Source organism: Antechinus flavipes, chromosome 3, assembly GCF_016432865.1.
Source record: "Antechinus flavipes isolate AdamAnt ecotype Samford, QLD, Australia chromosome 3, AdamAnt_v2, whole genome shotgun sequence".
Lineage (NCBI taxonomy): Eukaryota > Metazoa > Chordata > Mammalia > Dasyuromorphia > Dasyuridae > Antechinus > Antechinus flavipes.
In genome coordinates this window covers 165,546,882-165,573,103 of record NC_067400.1, presented here as the reverse complement: position 1 = coordinate 165,573,103, position 26,222 = coordinate 165,546,882, and the positions used below count along the sequence as shown (strand labels likewise).

Below are 26,222 nucleotides of genomic sequence, written 5' to 3'. Positions count from 1 at the left end.
TTCTTTGAAAAGAATTCTTAAGTGGATGATGCCAAAAAGAAAAATCAAAAGGCCCCCGACATGGAGATATCCACATGAACTTATATGTTGCAAAGATATGCTGCAGAAGTGATTTACTCATATGGAATTTTGTTTTGTAGAAATTGAAGGATTTATGTTAGCAATTAAAGACCAGCTCATAACCATTAGAAATTGTAAGTTTACATTTAAGAATCCTGAATGAATTGACTGTTGCTGACTGGAATTAAATGGTGGAAATTTTGCAACACACACTATGGGTTGCAATATTTATCATCTGTAGGATGCCTAGAAAACCACAATCAGGTGGTTCAGTAATATTTCTTAAATAAAACATGTCAAAGTCCCATATTACAAATACAAACTTGCAAATATCCCTGACAAACAACAAAAAGCCTCATCTGTAACAAGAAAATCATTAAACATAAATTTTTTGCCTATCACTTCCTAGACCTAACATCAATCCTTAAAATTGTAAGGGCAATATTTTAATAGATGCTATCACAATGAATACTCATTATAAATGTTATTTGATTGACTGATAATTGACTGACAATAAGCCTAAAAAGGATTAGTTTACATCTCAGGGTTCTTAATTACATTTATTAATTATTAATATTTTAATTAATTGATGATTGATTAATTTTTAATTACATCAGGGGAAGAGAAGGGAATAAGCATTATTATAATGCTTACCATATGCTAGGCAATGTGCTAAATGATTTAAAAATAGTATCTCATTTGATCTTCACAACAACCCTCTAAGATGCTGTTATTCCTGTTTTAAAATTGAGGAAACTGAGATAAATGAAGATAAAAGTTGCTCAAGGTCACACAGCTGAAAATTAAAACAGTCAGGAAGATCAATATTTCAAGGATGTCTTCTTTCAGGCAACGAAAAGTTATAGGGGAGATTTTGTTTTTATTATCTTTGACTTCTTTTCCTTTCATCATTTCATTAATAGAGTTCTGGATCTAGAATGAGGAATATATGAGTTCAAAACTGGTCTCAGGTAGTTAACAGCTGAAAGACTTTGGGCAAGTTAATGAAGCTTGGTCTGGCCCAGTTTCCTCACCAGTAAACATCTCAGATTTATTGTGAAAGTAAAATGAGACAACATTTGTAAAGCACTTTATAATCCTTAAAGCTATTGATAAAAAGATTATGATGATAATATACTGTGTGTCTGCATGTGTGTGTGTATTGTACATGTGTGTGATTATCATCCTTTGTTCTTGAAGAGGACCAAAATGACATCACTATGTGACTAAGTTATAATGTGTCCAACTGTGGCCAATAAAACTCAGAATGTTGTGCCACACAATGTTCACATAAACATTTGGGGCGGCTTCTATAATTGCACATTTCATGGTTCTACTGGGCTAATTCAATTCTGTTTTGCTCATTGAGCACAACATCTTCTCTGATGAAGGCATGTTATGCTGGGTAATCCTGTGGCAGTGTCTCCCATATCATACAAAACAGTTCTAATATTCCAACAAACTTCTTTAAATTATAAATCATTCAAAATTATGGGAAAAGGTGGTATCCATTGTTATGGAAATGGAGGATTTTGGAAGGGAAAAACACATCACTTCCATAAAAAGGTTAGGGGATTTTTAGACTGTGACTGGAAAGTTGAAATTGGGTCAATGATTTCCAGGAACTTCCAGGCATAACACTCTAGCTCTCCCTAAGAGGAGTAAGAGGGAAAGTAAGAAATTATTTGTAATAAATTATGTGAAATTATATGTCTATCTTAGGATCAATTAATTTTATTTTTAGATTGACAGATTGCCTCTCCCAGCATATTTGTACAATAGATGAAAGAAAATGCAGCTCACAAATTTTAAGTAATTTATCTTGCTTGGTCGGGGCAGAAGTAAACTTCTAGAATTGCTCTAGTGATAGGTTTATTATCTACTGCATTTATAGCTTCAGGAGAGCTAAATGAAGGACGGAAGAGAGAAAAAAGGTAAGACAAATCAATTAGATTTGTTGAATAACTACTGGTAATTATTGAAGTGAAAAATGGCAAAGTAACCCTTAAATAATAATGGATAAATCCTTCCCCCCACCATCAGCTCTCATTTGTCTTGAGTTATCTTCTGGAAAGAGCACTGTTGGCTTCCTCTTCCTCCTGTATGTTATGTTATTTACTCTCTGAATTGTTAGTGACTTTCTTTTCATTCTTCCTCCTCTCCCTTCCTGAATGACTCTTCTTCTCTTTCTTTATTGCTGGCTCATTATCTGTATCATACTTCTTAACAATACCATGTGTTACGTAGATGTATCAATACAAATAAGTGAATATATATGTATTTTTTGCTTTTAAATATATTTGTTTCTATATGTATATTCTCATATAAATACTTTTGCATAAAATGTTTCTATTCATCTATCCATCCATGTATCTATCTACCTATCCTATCACTCTGTAGCTAACTTGGTAATAATCTTCCTCAATCCTAGTAGATTTGTTGGTATTCAACAACAGATACAACTGAGTTTTTATAATTGTTGGTCAGAAAAAAAATCTTAAAACACAGATGAATTTTTGGTAGACAAACCTAAGTATTAACTGTCAAATAGTGTAGTCTATCTCTTTTTTCTACTTTTCCATTAAACTGCTTTTAAAAAATGCATTAGTGTGATATTGTATGAATAAGACTAGACTAAGAGCTAGAAATCCAATTTTTAATTCTAGCTTGTCCATTTACTAGCTATTTAACCACAAATAATTCAATAAGCAAAAAATTTTCATCACATGGTATCTGCAAAGAATTGAGATTGGTTTAAGTAAGTTATATTTTATTTCAGAGGAGGGGAATAAGAGAACACAATATCTTCACAGATAATTGCTATTTAATATTAAATAAAGAGACATTAGGGTAAATGAGAGAATCAGAATAAATTTTCTAGGAAAAATAAAGAAGGCACAGAACAATTAATCTGGAGCAAGAAAGATTTGGTAGAATATGGGCTGAGGTTATAGAATGCTATACAAAAGATGAGTTAAACATTAAAAGACTATGAAAGTTCTAAAAAGCTTGAAAAAGGATATATTATATTCTAGGAAGAGGGAATCACCTAGGCAATTGCCTTGAAACAGGAGATGACATGTTAAGTCCTAGGAATAGTCCAGAAAGCTAAAGGCTAGAAGTGGATTTGTAAAGAGAATGCTATGAAATATGACTCATCTAGGGAAATAGTGGTGATTCAGTCATTTCAGTCATGTCCAGCTTTTCATGACCCTATTTATAGTTTTCTAGACAACAATACTTGAGTATTTTGTCATTTTCTTCTCCAGTTAATTTTACAGATGAAGAAACTTGAGTTTAACAGGATTAAGCAACTTGCCCAGGATCATATAGCTAATGTCTGAGATCAGATTTGAACTCGAGACTTCCTTACTGCAAAGCCAGTAATCAATCCACTACACCACTTAACTGTCCTAGACAGAATATATAGGTTCTGGAATCATCTGGGAAGAGGTGATAATTGCATACATAGTAGCAGATGGGATTGTGAAAATATAAAATGTTGAAAGAAGAGGAGGATTGATAAACTCACTTGGTAAACTGTAACCAGAAATGTCCTAGAATCAACTCCAAATTAATTGTTCAATTTTGGCATGAGCATTTATCTCTCAAAAATTGTCTGACACTATAAATCATGCCTCAATTTATTATTTTGGTGATTTCTAAATTAAAGAACACAATGGAAAAATATTTAAAATGGAAATTATACTTAAAAGTATACCTGAAGCTTTCAGAACTATTTGTTAATAATTTAACAGGACATCTCTGATTGCAACAAACTGTGTTTTCTTATTATTCATATGCACATATATATATATATATATATATATGTACATATATATGTTAACATTACATATTTCTTACAAATTGCTTTTGAAAATATTTACATATAGCATTTTTGTGATAAATCCATAAGAGAAATTTATTTATGTAAATTAAATATGCATAGATTTCAAAAGATCTTTACATATTGATAACAAAAACACTGCCTCCATTTTAGAAAGTTTTATAGAAGTTAAACCGTAGTATATTGTAAAAATAATATATATTAAATCTGTGTGTGCCAAAAATGTTTAGGAAGATTGAATTTTTGATATAGAGCAGGAATATCCAAGCTGTTAAAATTAGTTAATCCAAAATTAAGTAATAATAGTAATAAAATAATTAGAAAACAGAACTGTCATTTTATGTTTGTAGATACCATTTATGCTTTTGACATCACTTTCACATATTGCATCACATTAAATTCTACATAATTGAAGTTCATATTGATGGATTAGTCTTTCCTGTCTTGGGAACATTTCAGAGATAATTAGTCCAAATATCCTATATCAGTTCCCTAGAAATGGCCCTTCTCTTTCATTGAAGATAGAAAATTATTACTGCGATACATGCTAGGAAAAAGGGACCTTTACATTATCCCATACTGCTTCTCCTTGACCACATGAAGCATCTTTGTTAACGACCGAATTATGTTTGATATATAATAAATATATTTTTAAATCATGTGTAGGCCTGCACACAATCAAAAAAACTAAGAGCAGATAGAAAAGAGAATGTATTTGTTCTGAGGAAGAGTGAAATAAGTCCTTTAGTGTTAAAGAACTAACCCATTGGGGTATCAAGGTGAATGTGTTTCTATCTGAACATTCACAGAGCTTGACTATGAGACTTTTGAGACTTAGGGCATTGTTGATTCATGTGTCTATACTTCAGTTGCCCATGTGGATAAACATAATCTATAATTAAATGTAGCAATAATACAGTGTGGGCCCTCCCAATAAATTTTCCCTCTGCCTTTTCAAATTTGTACTAGGTCTGTAGTAGTCTCTCTCTCTCTCTCTCTCTCTCTCTCTCCTCTCTCTGTCTCTCTCTTGGTCTCTCTCTCCTTCTCTCCCTTCTTTTTCTCTTTCCTCCCTCCCTTCTTCCCTCTGCCTTTTCAAATTTGTACTAGGTCTGTAGGTGGGAGAAATACCAAGGTTAGTGATACAGACTCTAAACTAAGCCTTAGATTTTTCTTTCTTTCTTTCTTTCTTGAAAATTTAAGGCTGGGCTGGACCTTCTAAAGCTTCTCTAGAATAATATGCTACCTCTATATCCTATATTCCCAATCCTATCTATAAATAAAAATGAACTTTGAAGCCTTAGGAGATGTCAAATGAATAGTTTATCTAATATATCAAGCCATTCAATTAATGCAAGACCAGAGGACAAATATTATTGAGCACTCCTTCCTTAGTAGAGTTAATGAAGCAGGAATGTCATGATGAAGAGATGTCACTTTTTTCCTGAAACTCAAAAGAATAGTAGTAATAGTATCATTGAACCTGAAAATTAATTGATTCTTAAATAATACATTTCTGCATTTATTTTGTTGATAAGAATCTAAACTAAAACATTTGAATAGGTTTCAGAATCTAAGTGAAGTAAAGTTATTTTAAAAGCATGCACACATAAACATAAATATACAGGGTAAAATTCTCATGGGTCCAATTCAGCAAAGATCAGAATATCAGAGAAATATAAAAAATAAAATACCTCTCTCACCTTCATAACAATTTTAGGGAAAAGCATTTTCTGTTCTAAAAAAACGCTCATTTTTCAAACAGTACCAGCTCAGAGATGTACCCAATCCAAGAACTTTTATTGTGTTTTTCTCTCCTTTCTCTCTCTCTCTCTCTCTCTCTCTCTCTCTTCTCTCTCTCTCTCTCTCTCTCCTCTCTCTCTGTCTCTCTCTTTCCTTTTTCTCTTTCCTCCCTCCCTTCTTCCACTGTTTCTTCCTCCTCTCCTTCCCTCCTTCTCTGTGTATCATCTCTCTGTCCATTTGTCTCTCTCTCTGTCCATTTGTCTCTTTTTCTTTCTTTCCTTTCCTTTCCATTCTCTTTCTTTTTATCTCTTTCTCTCCATCTCTCTCTCTCTCTGCCTTTCCATTTCTTTTTGATCTGTGTGTGTGTGTGTTTGTGTATGTGTGTGTATTTCCCTGTCTGTCTCTCTCCATCTCTACAGAGCTAAAAATCGTTGGTAAGACATCAATACTGGTATTAGAAAAACACACAATACCTGCTCAAGCTTGGCTGGTACATTTGCTGTAATGCTTTCAGGAGTGTTGTCTTGAGACTGCTGCTTACTTATGCCTTTTGTGACATCTTTGAACATGGTATCTTTTTCTAATAAACTGTCTTGTTTAGCAATTGGTAACACCAGTGGACTGCTAAAAGAAAGAATCAAGAAGACAATTAGTTGTTCTTTAATTTCTCCAACAAGTCCAAACCATTATGACTAATAACAAGTTTGTATATCGATAATTCTATTCAGGGAAAAAACTGCCTCTTCATATTCTAAAATGAGACATCAGCAGGAGAATTAAATACTATTTCATTAAATTGGTTGCTATAGAAAATGAGCTGCTGTTGAAATCAACAAAATATTAATTGGAAATTCACATTTTCACTTTAAATTAAATTTACACAGCCCCCAAAATTAAATAGCCCAAAGATAATATTCATTAATTTATATTTGAGTATGATAGGCACATAAATCAAAAAACAATTTAAAAGTTGAATGAACAACTTGAGCTAGATATTCAAAATTGGTAATACATTACAAACACTTCAATAAAGGCAAAATTATAAAATCCAGTAAAAAACAAAATGCATCTGTTGTAATATTTATTTATATTGCTAAGTAAATTTTGTATTTTAAACAATATACTACTATCATAAATGTTAGTTGAAATGAAGTTCTCTCATGGAAGTAAATGAAAAAAAAATGTTATGACTTTGGTTTGATAATATTATAAACTGGATAGATTCCATTATTTCCAAATAGTTTGAATTCATATATGAAAACTTTTCATATTTCTTGGTTCTAACAGGCTTTATTTTCAGATTGCATTATTTTTCCATGTGTACTGTCCAAGGAGAAATAAACAGAACATTTTATTAATAAAATATTAGGAATATATTTTGCTAAATTTTGCCATACAAATGAGCCAATGGTAATGTATACATATTTAACTAATAAATACACATACTTATTTTGCCTAGACCACTACTTTTATATTCTGCTCCTGATTAAAATTCAAATGTCCAAAGAGCTGAGATCAAATGTAGTCTCAGACACTTAGTAGCTGTGTGACCTTAGACAAATCCCTTAACTCTGTCTGCTTCACTTTCCTCATCTATTAAAATGAACTGAAGGAAACTGCAAACCACACCAACATCTTTGCCAAGAAAATCTCAAAAAGGCATCACAAAAAATCAGATATGAATAAAAATTATTAAATAACAACAAAACAAATATGTATTTGTATTTATATTTATTTGGTCATAGGTAATACTAGAATTAATTTTGGTTGTATGCCTGTTATGAGAATTGTCTTTCTTTTCTTTTTACAGTGGGATACAGAAGAGGGGAAAAGTGATTTTTTTGTTTATTAAAATGAACTAAATAGAAAAGAAATTATGTATTATTTATCAGAGCATTTCAAATCATAAGAATCTGTGAATGTTTGGTTATATTTTATTTTTGATATTGAAAAAATGTAGTAAATTAAGGAAAGATGATACTTGGAGTGAAAAGAACATTGGAAGTAGAGACTTTAAATTCTACATCTAGATTTGCCATTTTGCTATATGTTTGGGCAAATAATCTAAATTTCCTGTGCCTTTGTTTCCAAAAGGATGATTTCTAAGTTATCTTAAAGATATAAATTATAGCTCTTTAAGTTTTATATTTTTTTCATTACACATATATTTGGAACTTTTCTTTTTTCTCTTTTCTTTTTCTTCTTTTCTTCCTTGCATTTTTCCTTCCCACTTTTTTCTTTTTCCTTTGACTGGATTTTCTCACTTTGTTCAAGTTTGAGGTGCAATAGCCACTTATGGGCAGATTCTGTTGCTGATTGGTACAGTCTTTTACCTATTCACTCTTCCTTAGCCAGTCTGGTGGGTCTTCCTTCCTGAATGCTCATTCTCTTGATTACTAGATTTAATGCAGACACATCACCTTTATTCTACTATAGATCAGAACTGCTGAGATCAACTAATCTAACAATCTCAGTTTCTCAATAGCCAAGAAAACAGTTGTGCACTACCACACTTGGATTATGTTTCAATATATGATCCAGGATTCAAATAAAATGTTTAATATATGAGAAATACATTATTAGTGGTAAAATTAAGTTACATGCACAAATCTATAGAAAATTCTGCATTCATAAGATTCCAAATATAGCAATTGGAAGGGTTGTTTGTGTGTATGTATTTTTGGGATTCCACCAAACAGCTTGTCAACATACAAAGCTAACATATTAAGATGTTGAAAATATTAATATGTGACAATTGAGATGTTGATTACTTTGTATTTTGTGAGTCTTTAAATATATTCATTGTGTACTTTGTGGTGCCTATTATTAAAACTATGTGAACTAAAGAACAAAAAATATGATTTTTCAAGAACCTTGTCCTCAGAAGTTTATAATTGTTTTTTTCCCAGCTTGTACTACATTTAAGCAAAAAATGGAGTATATTTTTAAAAAGAAATGAATAGACAATTTGAAATGGTGTATAATCAATTGCTAATCTAAGTACTAAACGCTACAAGTAGTATATACATTCAGACAAGTAGAATACAATTTCCTCATAGTATATAAAAAGAAATCAGTTATACTGAGAGATAATAGGAAATACTTAATGGAGAAAGTGAAACATTATAAGTTTTGATTGAAAGATAGTATTTGGACAGGTAGTGAGAGGCAAAAGATGAAGGCATTCTAGAGGAAGGAAATGAGATGATTTTAATGATATGCCTTAAGGTAATAAGTATCAATGAATATATGTTCACATACTATGGAAAATAAAATTTTGGAAGGAGGATTAGGATAAATTATTGGTGAACTTGATCAGGAAGAATTAAAATTTTATGTGGTCAAAAGAGGGGAATAATAATGATAATAAAATTTATTTTGAATTTTAAAAAGTACTTTATATATGCCAAATACCAGATTTTGTTTAATTTTTTTTTTAAATAAAAAGAAACTAGAAAGATTGTGGTGTAAAAAAGAACCTTAGTTCTAGAAAATGGAGAAGGAAGATGGAAATATACATAGTGGGGCATTAAATTTTAAAATTTTACTTGTTTTTTTTTCTCTAAACATATAAGTATGGCATGCTGAGTAAATGTACCTGTAGCTAGTATTTTACTTCTAAAAAGGAAAGCAGAAATATAAAATATTTCTAAGAAAAGCAGCAACCATTACCCATCATGTTTAAGATAATACTATAAAAATGGAATGTAAAAACAAAAAACAAAGGGTAAAATAGGTCTTGAAAATAAAATTAAAAGAACATAAATGTGAACTCATATGATTACATGTTGTAGAATTAGTGGGGTGGGGGAGGTAAATCAATGGCATATCAGAATAGTTCTGAATTCAAGAGAATATTTTTGTCACAGTTACTGAAAGGAATTCAATTAGCCTTGTTAACTTTCTCCACTTAAAAAACTAGGATCAAAATAGCTGGCAAAGTGAGATTCCAGAATTAATGAAAAACTGTGAGTGATGCTCGAGAGCTTTGAATTGAAATTTAATTGAAAATAGTAAAAAGGAGAGGAAAATACATCATGCTTTTAAAAAATGTATAAACTAGAGCCAAATAGGAAATCTGGACAATTTTTTTTCATCATTAAGCAAACAAACAAACAAACAAAAAGATTCTAAGCATCTTTATAATTACCACCAGATAGTGGCAAATAACTTTTAAACATAAATTGTACCCACACAAATCATAAGCATTTCTACATATTACTAACAAAGCCCATCAGCAAGAGATAGAGAGAGAAATTCTATTTTAAAATACTGTGGACAAAATAAAATACTGAGTGGGAGGGGGTCTATGAACACAATTACAAACACTTCTCACACAAATAAAATCAGATCTAAACAATTGGAAATATATCAATTGTTCATGGCTAGGCTGAGCTAATATAATAAAAATGACAATTCTGCACAAATTGATCTATTTGTTCAGTGTCATACCAATCAAACTGTCAAAACTATTTTATAGAACTAGAAAAAAATAATAACAAAATTCATTTGGAAGAAGAAAATGTTAAAAATATCGAGGGATTTGATGAAAAAATACAAAGGATGACTAAGATTATATTATAAAGCAGTAGTAATCAAAACCATTTTTTACTGGATAAGAAATAGAGTGGTAGATCAGTGGAATAGATTAGATGCACATGACATAATCTACATATAGCAATCTAGTGTTTGATAAATCCCCAAAATTCTGTTTCCGGAATAAAAACTTACTATTTGACAAAAATTGCTGGGTAAACTGGAAAATAATATGTCAGAAAAGGGCTATAAAACTGTATATACCTTTTGACCCAGAAGTGCCATTACTGGGTCTGTATCCCAAAGCAATCATAAAGTAGGGGAAAGGTCCCACATGCATAAAAATGTTTGTAGCACCTGTTTTTATGGTAATAAAGAATTGGAAAAGGAGTAAATTCCTAGCAATTGGGGAATGGCTGAACAAGCTGAGCTACATGAAGATAATGGAATATTATTGTTCTATTAAAAAATGATGAACAAGCTGATTATAGAAAGGCCTGGAAAGATTTATATGAACTGATGCTGAGTGAAACAAGCAGAACCAGGAATACATTGTACATAATAACAGCACGAATGTGCAATACTTCAACTACAAAAGACTTGGTTCTCCTCAGTGGTTCAGTGATCCAAAGTAATCCCAATAGACTTTGGGCAGAAGATGCCATCTACATCCAGAAAAAGATCTAGGGAGATTAAATGTAAGACAACAGATGCTATATATGCTTCTTTTTTCTGCTTTTTTATTTTTTCCCATGGTTTTTCCCTTTTGTTCTGATTTTTCTCTCTCAACATGATTCATAAAACAATATGTATTAAAAATAAACCTAGTAAAATAAAAAGCAAATAAACAAATATAGATTATACTTGCTAACTAATTCAAGGCAGAGCCAAAATATAGGAGACATATATATTGCCTTGAAAATCATGTAATAAAGAACTATTATATAATTAACCTAAAGAAAATCCATTTGTAAACATAGCTCCTGAGAAAGATCAGGGTCTGACAAAGGTAATGAATGTATCAAAACCAGCAATAGCTTGGAATTTGTTGCATTTTCTTGGAAATAAAGATATAATTTAGGGGCATTTGAGCAACTGAGCCCTTAGAAGGGTCTATCCAATAATTCAAAAGACTGTAGGATCATTGGTTTAGAGGTAGAAGAGATTGTAGATATCTTTGAATTCAACTTCCCTTCCCCCCCATTTTCTAGATGAAAAAATTGAGGCCTTCAGAATTGAAGTGGTTTTCCTAAAGTCACAAAGGTAGTAAGAGATAGATTACATAGTCTGAATCACCATAGTACTTGTTCTACTGATTTGCATTGATGGAGTAAGATGACACTAAAATTAAAAAAAAAAAAAAAACTTGTAAATGGACACTTGGTACCCAAATGAGGATGATACAGGTCTGCATTCATATGATATGGATTCTAGTCCTCATGTAAGTATCTAATACCCACCGACAAGACGTAAAATTGTCTATATTATGGTTTTTTTTCCAATAAAAGAATCTGAGTGAGATGCAAACCTATTGTTAGAAATGTCTCCAATATTTAATTTGGTTCTTCTGTCTTCATTCAAAATATGAATTACTTTTGAAAAGAAATAGGTCTAGAGAATAAAAATCTAATTTTCTATTAGTAAGAAAATCTCTTAATTATGGTTCACAAATTCTCATTTGGACTTGAATCAACAATATTATCACATTTATTTAGAAGAACAAGAAGCTGTAGTTTAGCCATTTTAGGCATGTAAACACCTAATAAAATTGCCTTGGACAGAAAAGAACATCTGCCCAAAACAGGGTAAAAAGGGTAGGTAGGAATTCAGAATAAATTCCTTTGTTGCATGATAATCCATCTTTGGAGGTCCCAAGAAAGCAAAGAGAACAAAACACCCCTATAAAGAAGAATTGTGAGGGTCTTTTATATAGCACTATCCTGCCTGGATAACATAGGATAATAGTATTTGGGAATATGGGATCACTGACATAGTGAGAGAAATACGACCACAAAAATAGGAGAGATAGATAGTGGTTAACTCCTGATACAGAATTGTAGCCTTTCTTTTGAGTAAAATAGCACTCAGATTAAAAAAGTTTATATAAGGTAAAAACCTTTTCCAGAGTTCAAATATATACTGTTACATAGCATATACTAATAGGAGATTACTTTGTAACATGGACTTTTATATTTAGTCTTCTCTATGAAACAACTATGTAAGGCCATGCTATGTCTCTTTCTATGTGACTTATATACCATGATTAATTTGCATTTAATGATACTATAAGTAATACAATATAATTAAGTCTCTGAAACAGCATCATTTGCAAGGCACATAAATTTATTGAATAGGGCAAGAATGTATTAGATCTAAAAATGTAACTAGAGCTTATATTTGTCTGATTCTTCCCTCTTCATTTCCCTGCCTTTTTGAGGATGCAGAAAGATTAAAGAGGAAAGATGTGTGGGTCACATGCTATACTCAACAAGAATCATTGGGAAGAATTTTATTTTATTTTTATTTTATTTTATTTCCCAGAATCTTGTGAACTAAAGGAACATGATCCTAAAGTTCCAAATGAGGAATGCTCAGAAAAGAAAAAAGAGAGAGAAGAAAAAGTCAAATCCTTCAACAGATTTATGATGTCTAGTAATAATCTAAAATAGCAAAATGGCCAGAAATAGCAGAAGCAAACTAAGAGCTATAAAATTAAATGATGGGAACAGGTAAGTCAGATGGGAAGGATATGGATATCTCTATACCATTAAGCTAGCTATATGCCCATGAGCATGTCAACTTCTCAGTCTCAGTTTCTTTAGATATGTGTATTTAATTGTCAGTATTACATACCAAGCAGCTTGACATATTTAGACTTCTGGGAATTTTCAAAGACAAAGGTCTGTAAAAAAGCATTGACACACTAACCTCTTCTAGGTTTATTGTTCTTCTGAATTCTTTGCTTTAATGATGATTAGATACATTGTATTTTTGAAGAATTTGAGTAGAATACTACTAGACAAAACATAAAATAAACCATCAGATTATTATTTTCCCACATAAAGAATCAGGGGAGGGGTTATGATGGTGGGATAGGAAAAGAGACAAGCCATGATATCATTATGAGTATGCCTGCAGTATTATTCTTGTTGGTTTTAAAGAATACTTATTCATGTACTAATTCACAAACAAACAAAAGAAATGAGTAATAGGACATTACATTACTTCCTATCTAGAATTTATGGACAAGAACTGTTATCTCATAAAATTTTCACATAGTTCTATTACAAAACTGCATGGAATGCTAGGTAAATTTCTCATTTAAAAAAATTGTCTTTTGAGGAAGATTTTTAGGGTTAATCAAGAGTCCTCCAAATATTCTGGAAATGGGTATTAGGGCAATAGGTAACCTGTGCTGTGAGATGGGGTCACTAATTTAATTGTCTTCATAGGCAGAACGCTATCTACCCCTTCTATTGACTTGAGTCACTTAGATCTATGTCATCTCTAAAGTTTATATTTTGTCTAAATTCTCTCTCTCTCTCTCTCTCTCTCTCTCTCTCTCTCTCTCTCTCTCTCTCTTTCTGTCTTTCTCCACCTCTAGCTGTCTCTGTTTCTCCTTTACTTCATAAATATATGACTTTCTTGATTTAAAAAAAAAGTCAATACATGTCAGCATAGGCAAAAGCAAAGACAAACAACATCCTTTGATTGAACTCTTGGGGCTCAACATGTATAGCTCTTTGCTTTATCCAGATTTCAAAGTGCTAAGGTCTATCTGGTACTCTTTTTAGTAACACAAACAGAAATGATGAAATTTTACCTCGAGCCTCAAATCTAGTTTTAGGGGCAAATATTTGTTTAAAAAGAAGCTTTTTTTTTTTTTTTTCAAATGATAAGCACTGGCAGGCATGTAGAAGTGCTTTTCAGTAAATTTGCTTCCCTTATTCATGGCACTTCCTTATATAAGCTCCTATTTCTGGCTCCTGAAAAGTCATCTGTTAAACAACAGCAGAAGAATTTTAAAAGAAATGCATAAAGAATGTAATAGAAGTATGTCTGTGTATTTGCAGGATTTCACTTAATTCCACAAATCCTTCAAGACATAGTAATAAAATCCAAAACCTGAATGCAGCCAGCTGCAGCCTCACTTCCCATTATAACAGTGGCATAATAGTTTTCAAATAAATATGCAGACTCCAGGGTTGTGAGCCCTGCTGGAATTTATCTCAACTGATGCCATTTCATTGCAGTTGAGTAGACTAAAGTTGTGTTGATTTTGAAAAACCATAGGTCATTCTGGGTCAATGATATATTTAGAAGAACAACTGTTTCATACAACTATCAAAAATTGCCAGTGGTAATTGAAGGACAGCAAACAAAATAACTGTAGAAGCACAATTGTATCTGCCTTACCAAGATTACAAACTCACTTAGGGCGAATGACATAGTGGCAAAAAACAAGAGACTTAAGAATTGAAAACATCTGAGTTTGAATTTTATCTCTATCCCATTAAGCTAGCTATAAGCCCATGAACATGTCAACTTCTCAGTCTCAGTTTTTTCATCTGTAAAATGAGCTAATAATATTCCAGGAGAATGAAATATGACAATATAGTAACACTATTCTATAAAGGTCAAAGTATTATTATTAAATAGATCATAATAAATTTTCTGTTTAAATAGCCAGAGAAATATGAAGGAATGTATGAATAAAATATTCAAACACAAATACTGATTTTCATTGGCAATTTTGAAGATATTGAAATATGGGAGACAATCAAAGGAAATCTCTCTACAAAATTTCTGTATAGCTTGTAACTAGGACTTTGCCTAATCATCCTTGAACCAGTGACAAGGTTATATCACTGATGATATTTGCTTCCTTTTTTTTTTTTTTTTTTTTTTGGCATTAATAGGTCATCACTGGAATACAATGTGGAAAGGAGTGGAAGGGTTAGAGAAAGGACATGAGCCAGGAAGAGTGTCACATCAGATAAAACTTCCTTCAGGTAGGTCCATGTTAATTTTTAATTTAATCCTGAAAAATAACACTGATTAAACTATTTGAATATGACTGATTTGAGAAATGCATGAGAAAAAAGGGGCACCACTCCATCATCAGAGAGTCAGTCCTTCCACATTCTCTGATATTAAATTGTTCTCACTTTTTTATTATTCATCTTTGACTATGTATAACAGATTCTGTCATTACTTTCTCTCCTTGTAATTCTTAAATTTCCTGAATTTCAAGAATGTAGTTATAAAATATGTTGTACTTAGGATAGGTCTCATTTCATCATCTCAGGTTTTGAGATTTCAATATTTTTCCCCCAGTAAAAGGAAGGAATGCCTAAACAATGAAATTTGGACTCATTATGTACAGCCAAATTGTCATTCTTACTATTTCTCTCATACTATATTTACAATCTCTGTGTCTTTATAATGGCTGTCCAAGCCTGGAATATACTTCCTCCTCAACTCCTCTTTTTGGATTCTTTTTTTTTTCTTCAAGACCCAGTCACTGAATTCTATATGAAACTTTTTTTTGATTTCCTTTTCAGTTTTTAATGCCTTCCTTCCTTAAATTACTTTGGATATATTTTGTGTATATTTATATATGCACATATTTTTCTCCTAATAAATTATAAACTCATTGAAATAAGGGACAATCCCATTTTTACTTTTGCAGCCCATGTGCATAGTATAATATCTGGCACGTTGTGTATGCCTAATGAATACTTATTGAACTAAAATATAAAATAAGCTATACATTTTTTATTTGTAAGAATTAAAAACACTACCCATTTCTTTTTTTGCATTTGAATAAAGTTTTAAAGCTACTTGGGTTTAATTATTACTAAATCAGTAATTTTTTTCTATAACTATCTCTGTAATCAAATAAATTTCATCAAGGACAAGAAGTATTGAAATGTGTCATTTCTTTCAACATTTTAAGTGCTTGCCAACTCAATATAATTATTGTTAAAAAAAAAATCCAACATTTGAGAGATAGCATAGTGTAGAGGATTAGACTTGGAGTCAGAAAATTTCTAGACTACATTCTCCCTTCTAATATTGCCTTCTTTGACTATGGGAAAGCCACCTAGTCTTCTGAAGCTTAGGTATCTCTCTAATGCTTTAAGTTAAAGATGAAACGTAATTGGATTTGGTTATTTTTCACTGGTGAAATAATAGGGGCTTGCCATATTGAATCAGTGGATAAAGTGGTAAGTCTGGAGTCAGAAAAACCTGGGTTCAAATCTTATCTAAGATACTTACTGGCTAGGTACTGGTCCAGTTATTGTTTACCTTAATTCATGAGAAACAACTCCATATCTTTGCCAAGAAAATTCCAAGAATAGTAGTGTCATCATGAAGAGTCAGACACAACTGAACAACAATATTGATTAAATATAATATTTCATAAAATCAGCAAAAATATGGAAATAAACCCTTACATTAACTGAGCAGATCATGTATACTATTGACTACTTATATTTCCATATTTTCCTCCTCTTTTCCTGCTCTTCCTACACTTTTTAACCTATTTCCTAATACACAAATTAAATGTGAGAGAAAAATTGGATATAATCTTATATGTGAATTCTTCTCAAGGGGGAACTTGCTAATTTCATGTTTGTTTTTAAATTTTTTATGTGAAAAATAAACCAAAGGGCATGTTTACATTAAAAATGACACTATCTCATCATATATGCAATTATTTTAAATTTGTGTATGTGTGACATCAAAAATAGTGATAATACTTTGTACTTTCATATTTTTAAGTAAAAAAAAGGAACCTAGCACCACAACTGAAAAAAAGAAAATTTCCAATATTTTATATTTAAATTTCATTACTTTAAAAATAATTTGAAAGTGTCTTTATCAAGAAAGTCCAAAATAAGGTCATGAAAAATTGAATTCAACTGGAATGACTGGACTACAATCCCATGTACTTCACATAGCCAATCCAGGATTTATATTCAGACTTTTTTTTCTTAGAAGGCAGATGAAGAAAAAAAAAAGCAGTCTTGAAAGAAGAGGCAGGGAGGGGCATTAAGTTTTTAAAGACAGGCACTGGGAAATAAAATCATGAAAATAGGTAAGGAACAGATTGTATAAGAACCAAGATTTAGTGCTAATAAAACTGATGGAATTATACAATCCTGAAGATACCTCCTCAGCATACAGGCTGAGGAGATATAAAACATATAGAGACCACAAAACATGGAGAGGAGCCATAAAACATATAGGAAAACTAGATCGCACAGTGGGTAGTGAGCGGAGCATGGCAACAGGAATTCTCATCTTCCTGAGTTTAAATTTGGCCTCAGCTAGATGTGTGACTCTGGGCAACTCTTAACTCTCTTTGCCTCAGTTTCCTCATTGGTAAAATAAATGGAGAAAGGAAATGACAAACTACTTGGTTTTCACCAAAAAAGCTCAATTGGGTTCTCAGAGTCAAACATGATTGGACAATGATTCAACAATGATAGTTATAGAAAGGAAGGGACAGATTCATGAGGTTTTATACATATTGATTTTTGTGACCTTGCAGTTTCAGAATTCTTTTATTTTTCTTTTTGACCAACTGTACCTACTCTGGTTTATTTGTTGACCCCTACTCATACTTTTTGTTGTTCAGTTATTCAGACTGTTTGTGACAGTCATTGTGACATCTCTAGTCAATGGTACCACTGTCTTTCTTAGCTATGTATAGGGTTTTTTCTTTCATCCATTTCCCCAATTAATTGTCAAATGTTGTTATTAAGAGAATTATCAATGGAAATTGATATATGAGGTTAGAAATAAAATTCCAATAAGTAAAATTAGAGAAAATGATTATTCAGATAGATATAGCACATATAAATATAGATGTTTAATGCTAACAAACTATTTTTTTCATAATAAGCTTATAAAAGTAGGTAATGTTTTATCATCTGTTTTTAAGATGAAGAAATTGAGGATTAATAAATTAAGTGATTTGCTCAAGGTGACCAAATATCTGAACACAAGTTCAATTCCAAATAGTGTTGAACTTTTACCACAAACAATTCAAAATTCCTCTCATTGATCCTTTCCAACTTTACTCCCATCCTGTGTAGATGATTTAAATCCATATGAAAGTGGTAGAGGGGAAAGAATACTAGCTTTGGTAGATAGACAACTCAAAGTCAGATCCTGTCACTGTGACTTCTCTGTATAACCAATTCCATAATTTTCATCATCTGTTAAATAATGGGACTGTATTAAATGGCCTCTAAGATATCATTCAGCTGTTTATCTATTATCCTATTACTTCACACTTATTTACAATATATCATTTATATTATGTACCCTTTACTTTTTCTAGTCTGTTGAATTCTTCTTGTATCTTGATTCTATTGTCCAAAGTTTTGGTCATTTCCCTTAGACAGATTTCATAAGTATAATAAATATACATTTAAGTCAGTAATAAACATGCTAGTTAGCAAAAAGCTAAGGACAAGTTTTTAGAGCATTAAGCTGGAGGTATTCCACTGAGTTGACACCTAATAACAGTTTTAAGAGATAGTAGCTCTTATTTCCCAGTTGAATAATCCCCATAATAATGTATTACCACTTAGGTTATAGAAGTGTGAGCTGAATATTTTCCTGACACTAATATGCAAGGCATATTACTTATTTCTTTATCAAGTTATCACTCCTGTATTAGCTATACTCTTTGAAAAATTCAAAACCATTCACTAAGAACTCCCCCTCCTTTCTCCTTACATTGCAATTATCCAACCACTCTGGTCCATGTAGTCCTTCATCACTTCATTCATAAATTCAAATGGTTTTCTATTATAATACTTTTAAAATAAAAAAAAATCCTTTGATTTTCAAAGCCCATCATAACTTATCTCTCCTCATCTCATACTATTCCAGAATTCTTATAGTGTATTCCCTTTCACATACTCTGTCATACAGTGTCATTGGTCTCCTTTCTGTCCCTAAAACACAATATTCTACCTTTAAATTATGATGCTATGAGAATGGAAAGCTTTAGGTTCTTTCACTTTTCAAGTATCAAAGATATTATCATTGAATATTGTCCTTTAAAAATGAAGGTACTTACAGTTTATTGGAAATTGCTGGTAGATCATGGATGATCTCTTCATATGGCTCCTCTTGAGATAAGGAAGAAACAGATAAGGGTTCTTTCATTTTTAACTCCCAGACAGTTTCTGCTTTTAGTAACATTTCTTTAATAAACTCAGAAGCTGCAATATCTAAAAGATAAATATAATGAAATCAGGGAAGGAAAAAAATCCTATCTAATAATTATTTATATGAATTTATGTTGGTAAAGTTTTATAAAACATAAAGTTTTATCCACTTCCTTAAAAAGTTTCAAAATGGAATGATTGTCAATGTTAAAAAGAATCTATTTTATTCTTGACCCATTTTACATTTCATTACAATGAAAATCAGGAGAATAAATGCTATATTCACAGAATAGGAATCACTGATATGAAAATCATTTTTGAATGCTTTAAGTGAGACTTGAAAGAATTTGAGGTGATTTCATTTTTATGAAACTATTTCTCCTTTGTAAATAGCATATTGATTCATGTGATTCAAATGAATGGTAGCAGCATTTCCTGCTCAAAGGCCAAGTAGTGAAACATCTACCCTATAGATGAGCTTTCAACTTGGCTTTTAAAGTAAAAGGGCTGGTTTTTTTTCTCTATGACTTTATTTTTGTATTAAAAAATCAGCCACAAATATCAATATAAATGTATACACAGACAGAATACTAGTTGATTAAAAATGTCAATGAAAATGTATGCTAAGAGAAATTAATAGCAGACATTAAAATATGCATGGATTTTGTCAAGAAAAAAATAGGAGGTACAGAAGGCATCAAATAACTTTAATTTTTTAGCATGAAATAAAAAAAAAGAATTAGCAGGGTGCACAGAAGAAAAATGTACAATAAATACTAACTAAAGATATAATTAATGTGACATCCTCCATTTCCATGAGCAAAGTATAGCACAATCAATGCAAACCAGCAAATTGAAGTTATGTGCATTTGTAAATGACTGGCAAATTTAGCAGCCACCAAGAGAACAGTTTTTGTTCCGCGTTTTTATTATCATCGCTCACTTTAAAATGAAGAAATTTAGTATAAAAGTAACAAGTCTATCTTGGCAACCATGATAATACAAATGCCTAATAACTACATGTTTACAGTTTTGAAGAAGAAATGGCTAATTCAACTCATTAAGCACCTATTATATGTTAAGCCTTAGGGAAGAGAGAAAATTTACATATCACATTTTTTCCTATAAACTTCTATAGAATATACAGTTTCATGAGTAGATGTGGCCTATACCAATATTTGTAATTTTTTAAAAAATAGTACATTATAAATACTTAAGTGCTAAAAGAGATCTACCCTGATCCAAGGGGAATAATCACCATTTGAGGGGATCAGAAAAGATAGGTAACTTTTGAGATTAGCTTTAGACATAAGAGATAATAGAATATGAAATTAGGAAAACTCAGCAAGAAAAGATGAAATCAAAGTTTCTTCCAGGGATGGAGGAGAGTCTGAGTGAATTAAAAAAAAATGTATTAAACCTTTTTATTTTCAAAACACATGCATATTTTGTTTTTTTTTCTCATTTTTTTTCCTTTTTGATCTGATTTTTCTTGTGCAGCATATTTTTGGAAATATGTATAGAAGAATTACACATGTTTAACACATATTGGATTACTTGCTCTCTAGGGGAAAAGGTGAAAAAAATTGGAACACAAGGTTTTGCAAGGGTGAAATGTTGAAAATTACCCATGCATATGTTTTTTATTGAATATTTTTATTTTCAAAACATATGCAAGGATAATTTTTCACCATTGATCCTTGCAAAAGTTTGTTCAAATTTCCTTCCCTTCTCCCCCTGCTCTCTCCCAAAGATGACAAGTAATCCAATATATATTAAACATGGCAAAAATATGTGTAAATCCAATATAAGAATATGTATTTATACAGTTACCTCATGCATATATTTTGAAAAAAAAAAGCTTTGATTCAAAAAAAAAGATAAAAAAGAAAGTTAAAAAAACACCATGCATAATTTTTAGCATTTCACCCCTGCAAAACTCTGTACTCTGAAATTTTTTCTCTCCCTTTGCACCGCCCCCTCCCTAGATGATAAACAATCCAATATATGTCAAATATGTATGTTTCTTCTATATATGTTTCCACAATTATCATGCAGCACAAGAAAAACCAAACCAAAAAGGAAAAAAAAATGAGAAAGGAAACAAAATATAAGCAAACAATAAAAAATACTATGTTGTGATCCACATTCAGTCCCCACAATCTTCTCTCTGCGTCCACATGAGTCTGAGTGAATTAAGAGATGGGGAGAAATGCGGAGAAGAATCAGGGATCAATTAGAAGTTCAGTTTTGTTGGAGCAAAAGAGGCATAAAGAAGAAAACCAGAAAAGAGTAGATCAAGAAAGTCATAGGAGGAGAAGCAAAGTGGGGAAGTGAATAATCTTAAATGTTTCAGCTTGGGTTAAAAGAGGATAAAAAACAGAAAAGAACAATGATTTGACAAGTCAACAAGCATTAATAAGATCTCACTAAGTTTTAACGTGTGTCAAGTGCTGAACATGTTTTTGTTGAGTCCTTTTAGTTCTGCCTTCCTCTTCTGTAATGCCAGAGAAACTGAGGCAAGACAGAGATTAGAGAGTTTTTAATATTTTATTTGGATTTCTGAGAGGAAGAGATTGTGCTAGGGGCACAATGCTCCCAGGGCTAATGTCCAAAGCATCCAGCATCAAATGTGAGTTCTCAATAACATATTTATAGCTCTTAGCTCAGGTAGCTACACAAAGGCAAGGGGTAGAGTCTAAACTCTGATGAATGGGACTCTCCAGTCAAGGACTATCAATCTGGTTCTGACAGGTTGGGAGTAGGACCCTAAATTCTTGATAATTTAGGAGGAGTTAGGAGCCAGGAAGTCTGACTCCTCCTTATCTTGAGTTTACATATTTACAATTTATATTGTAACTTAGAGTAACTAGCCCTAAGTTATATCAGTCCTAATGAACCAGAGGGGAGGGTTGCAATTTAGGGGATTGAGGTAGAACAATTTAGGGAAACTGAGGTAGAACAATTAGGGAACTGTGTTATAACACTTCATGATCCATTTTGGATTGTTTTTTGTTTGTTTGTTTTGACCAAAACATTTCTTTTTCCAGTTCTTTTTATAGATGAGGAAACTGATGCAAGTAAGGTTAAATAAATTGCCCAGGGTCACATGATTAGAAAGTATCTGAGGCATATAATCAGGAGACAAAAATGTTATATTCAAAGAACAGCAAAGAGTCCAGTGTCACTGGATAGTAAAAAACATAGAAGGGAGTCAAGTAATGGATAGTATAGTAATGGATATTAAAAGAGAATGAGGAATGAAAGATTGTACTTAGGTTGTGAGCCTGGGTTGTTATGGGCCAGAACTCTGAACCTGAAACAAAGGATTCTTACAAGGAATTTATAAAGACAATGGTAATGCAGCTAGGTTCATTCAGAGGCCAAAGAAGATAGAAGGCTGAGGCTGAAGCACAAGCCCTTGGACTAGTCATTCACTTCATCTCACACTGCCTTTGATGGCAGGTTCTCTTCCGCTTCTTCACTGAAACCAAGACTCCGGAAGGCCTCCAGAAAACTAGCCGAGCCCCAAGTAAAGGATATAAGACTTTGAAAGAGATAATAAAAATTTGGACTTTAAGCCCTGTCTACTCTTGTGATGATTACTGAACTGAAATGAAGGGTGCTCCCAGAGACCCCAAAGAAACCGAACCAAGAAGAACATTACATGTGTGACTGGGAAGACAAGTTTTAAAGTTTTAAAGAGAGGAAGGTTTGGAGGTAAAAACAGCATAATCAGTTTGATACATATTGAATTTAGGATGTTTATAGCATATCCCAGTGGCACAGCTAGGCAGCACAGTGGCTAGCATAATGGGCCTAGACACAGGAAAACATTTTCCTGAGTTTAAACTTAGCTTTAGACACTTAGTATTTGTGTAACTCTAGGCAAGTCACTTAACCCAGTTTGCCTCAGTTCCCTCACCTGTGAAGTGGGCTGGAGAAGGAAATATCAAACCCCTCAGTATCTTTGCCAAGACAACTCCAAAATGAAGTCACGAAGAGTCATACATGACTCAAAAAATGACTTTAAAAAAACAACATAACAGTTCAAGATATAAGGTTAGAGGTAAAGAAAAAAAAAAAAAAGATGATAGGGCTCAATAAACAGATCTGACAAGCATTGGCCTAAAGTTGATATGTTAATCCATAGGATATGATGAGATTACCAAATAATATAGTATAGAGGAGGAAGAAGTAATAAGTAACCTTTGAGAGAAGAGTTTCAATGCATTTAAACCATTCAATGGTTTAAATACCAAATAAGAATGAATGTGTATGATGGAAAAGTGAAGACAAAATGTATTTTCCTAAAACTTCAGTTGTAAATGATAGAATGATAAGGTTAAGGAACTGCATAGCAAAGAAAACACATGAACAAGTTCATAGCCAGCTAAGTGGATAGCATAATGGAGTCAGGAAGAGTCAACTTTCTGAGTTCATATATGGCCTATAATACATAGCAGTTGTGTGATCTTGCACATATCACTTAATTCTATTTACTTCAATTTTTCATTTGTAAAATGACTAGGAGAAGGAAATGGTAAACCACGTCTGTATCTTGGTTAAAAACTCCAAATGAAGTCACAAAGAGTTGGAAATAACAAAAACAATTGAACAACAGCAAGAATATGTTCACAGGGAGATGTTAATAAGGAATTAGAAGTAAAAGAAAAAAGAAAAAGAGAGAGAGAGAAGTACATAGACCAAGAGAATGATCTACACAGGAAAAAACTTCAGAGGAGAAAAGAAAAACTAGAATCAAAGGCAGAAATGGTGAAGCTTTCTTGATAAACAAGAGGAACATGTCATCGGAAATTGGAATCATGAGTAGAAATAGGCCACTGAGAAGATAAGAGAAAAATTGGAACTGGTTCTGTCTCCATTGGTAGAATGATTGATAAATAAATTTTAAAATGAATAGAATTGCTTGCAGTTTTTAGATCCAAGTTGTAGTTAAATAGCATGAAATTGTAGTGGATCCATTCAGTAATTTTTTATGCCTTCTCTACTCCCATCATTCTCATTCCCAGAAAGTAAATTTGCCTTGTATTCTTCATTTGAACCCTTGATTCTAGCATTTTCTATCACTCCTAGAGGTTTATCCTCTGTAAATCTCTCTCTCTCTCTCTCTCTCTCTCTCTCTCTCTCTCTCTCTCTTTCTCTCACTCTCTCTCACTTTTTTTCTTTCCTACTCCTTACCAGCTTATCTCTCTATAAACATGTTTAGATATTCCCTTTTCACATGAAATAGAAAGAAAGCCCTCTTGATAGCATATATAAAAGTTATTTAAGATCAACAAGTTTAGATGGCTTTCAATATGTATCTTTGGACCCACTAATATGTCTACACTGATGGTACTTATAGCTCCATGAAGCTAGTGGACAGTGGTATTCTATGATTTTCAGTCATATAGAAAAATATTGGTTTTCCCAAGGTGAGGTTTAGGGGCAAGGGAGTTCATTGAGATGACAGCACTGGGTGATATTTCAAATATGATCCAGATAAGTCTTTCTTTCTTATTCAATTCTAGCTATAAGCTCATTTTGATTGATGAATGGTGAGATAGATAGAGAGAAAGATATAGATATACATATAAATAGATAAATCAGTTAATTCAATGGGTTGCCTAAATGCATGTTTTAATCTTGGTGACATGATCTTTTTTGTTCTATGATTTTTTTCTCCTTCATTGATATTTAGGCCAGATTCTTTTGAGTGACGATGGATCTTAGCAAGTAGGATACTTAGGGTTCAATGAAATCGGTGCTATACAACCAGCAAAAACATATATAAAATCTTGGCAAGCATCAGAATTGTTTCTAATTGACATCCTCCATAACACTGTCAAACACTACTATTTAAAAAAAATCCCTTTTTAATGTTAGCTATTAACTCAAGGAAGAATAAAATAAAATTTTGGAGCTAAGAGAGGACTATACTTGAAATGGTATTTATTGCTGTTCTCAAAGCATGCTAATTTAGTAATTCTACTTTAAAGCACATTTTTTAAAATGTACCAATCTAGCCAAACTTTAAAGTATTTTGTAGTGTTTGATGATATGAGCCAAAGGTTGTATTTTGGTGGTAATTAATTAGTCTTTAGTACACACAGGCAATTATCACAGTGTTAGAAGCTATAACTAATTAGTTTTAGTTCAGTGAAGAAGCAATAGTCATGTTAATAAGTGAAGTGGGTTAGAGAGATAAAACTTCATCCCAGCTAAATTACAAATAAGAGAGAAGCAAAAGACCTATCAAAAAGTTAAAGTCCCCAAAGTGAAGGACATAAAGATGCCTCAGGCATGTTAAGTTTTTAAACCTTAGATTAGAGTTTCATGGAAGTATAGAAAGGTACAAAGATGATGATAAATTATTCACTGTCAATGAGATTTTCATATCAATTTGGTAACTGTTAAACATGTCACTTAATTTTGAACTTAACATTTTTAATTTCAACTTCTGAGGTAAAGAATAATAAACAGTCCAAAACCTTCTCTGATCTACTGTCAAAAATGATTTCAATGAAAGTTTAATCAAGCATATCTTTATTAACTATTGAAATAAATTTATGAAGATGGAGGCAGGAAAGTGATGGGAAAGAGTTACAAAAGATTGTTCCACTTTTTTTGAAGGAGATGTATTGTGGTAATCTGGCAATTTATCATATGATAAAGTATTGATTTTTTTTGGGGGGAAAACATTTATTTATTTATTTATTTATTATTTATTTGATTTTCTGAAAAAAATTAGTCTATGATTGTTTTCCTCTATGAACTACACTTTTTAAATTCCACAGCAGAAGTAATTAAGAAAAATGGGACAAAAAAATCTTCTAATTTAA

At 31.8% G+C, this 26,222-nt stretch overlaps 1 protein-coding gene across 1 annotated transcript in view; it reads right to left on the bottom strand.

Annotated features, from left to right (window-relative positions):
* MYO16 (myosin XVI) overlaps nt 1-26,222 on the bottom strand; it is a 722,870-nt gene that overhangs the window by 452,305 nt on the left and 244,343 nt on the right. Inside the window, exons 9-10 of the mRNA XM_051984178.1 lie at nt 19,287-19,440; nt 6,121-6,271 (exon numbers count right to left, since the gene is read on the bottom strand). Of these exons, the coding sequence (XP_051840138.1) occupies nt 6,121-6,271; nt 19,287-19,440 (305 nt within the window). The remainder of the gene's footprint in view (nt 1-6,120; nt 6,272-19,286; nt 19,441-26,222) is intronic.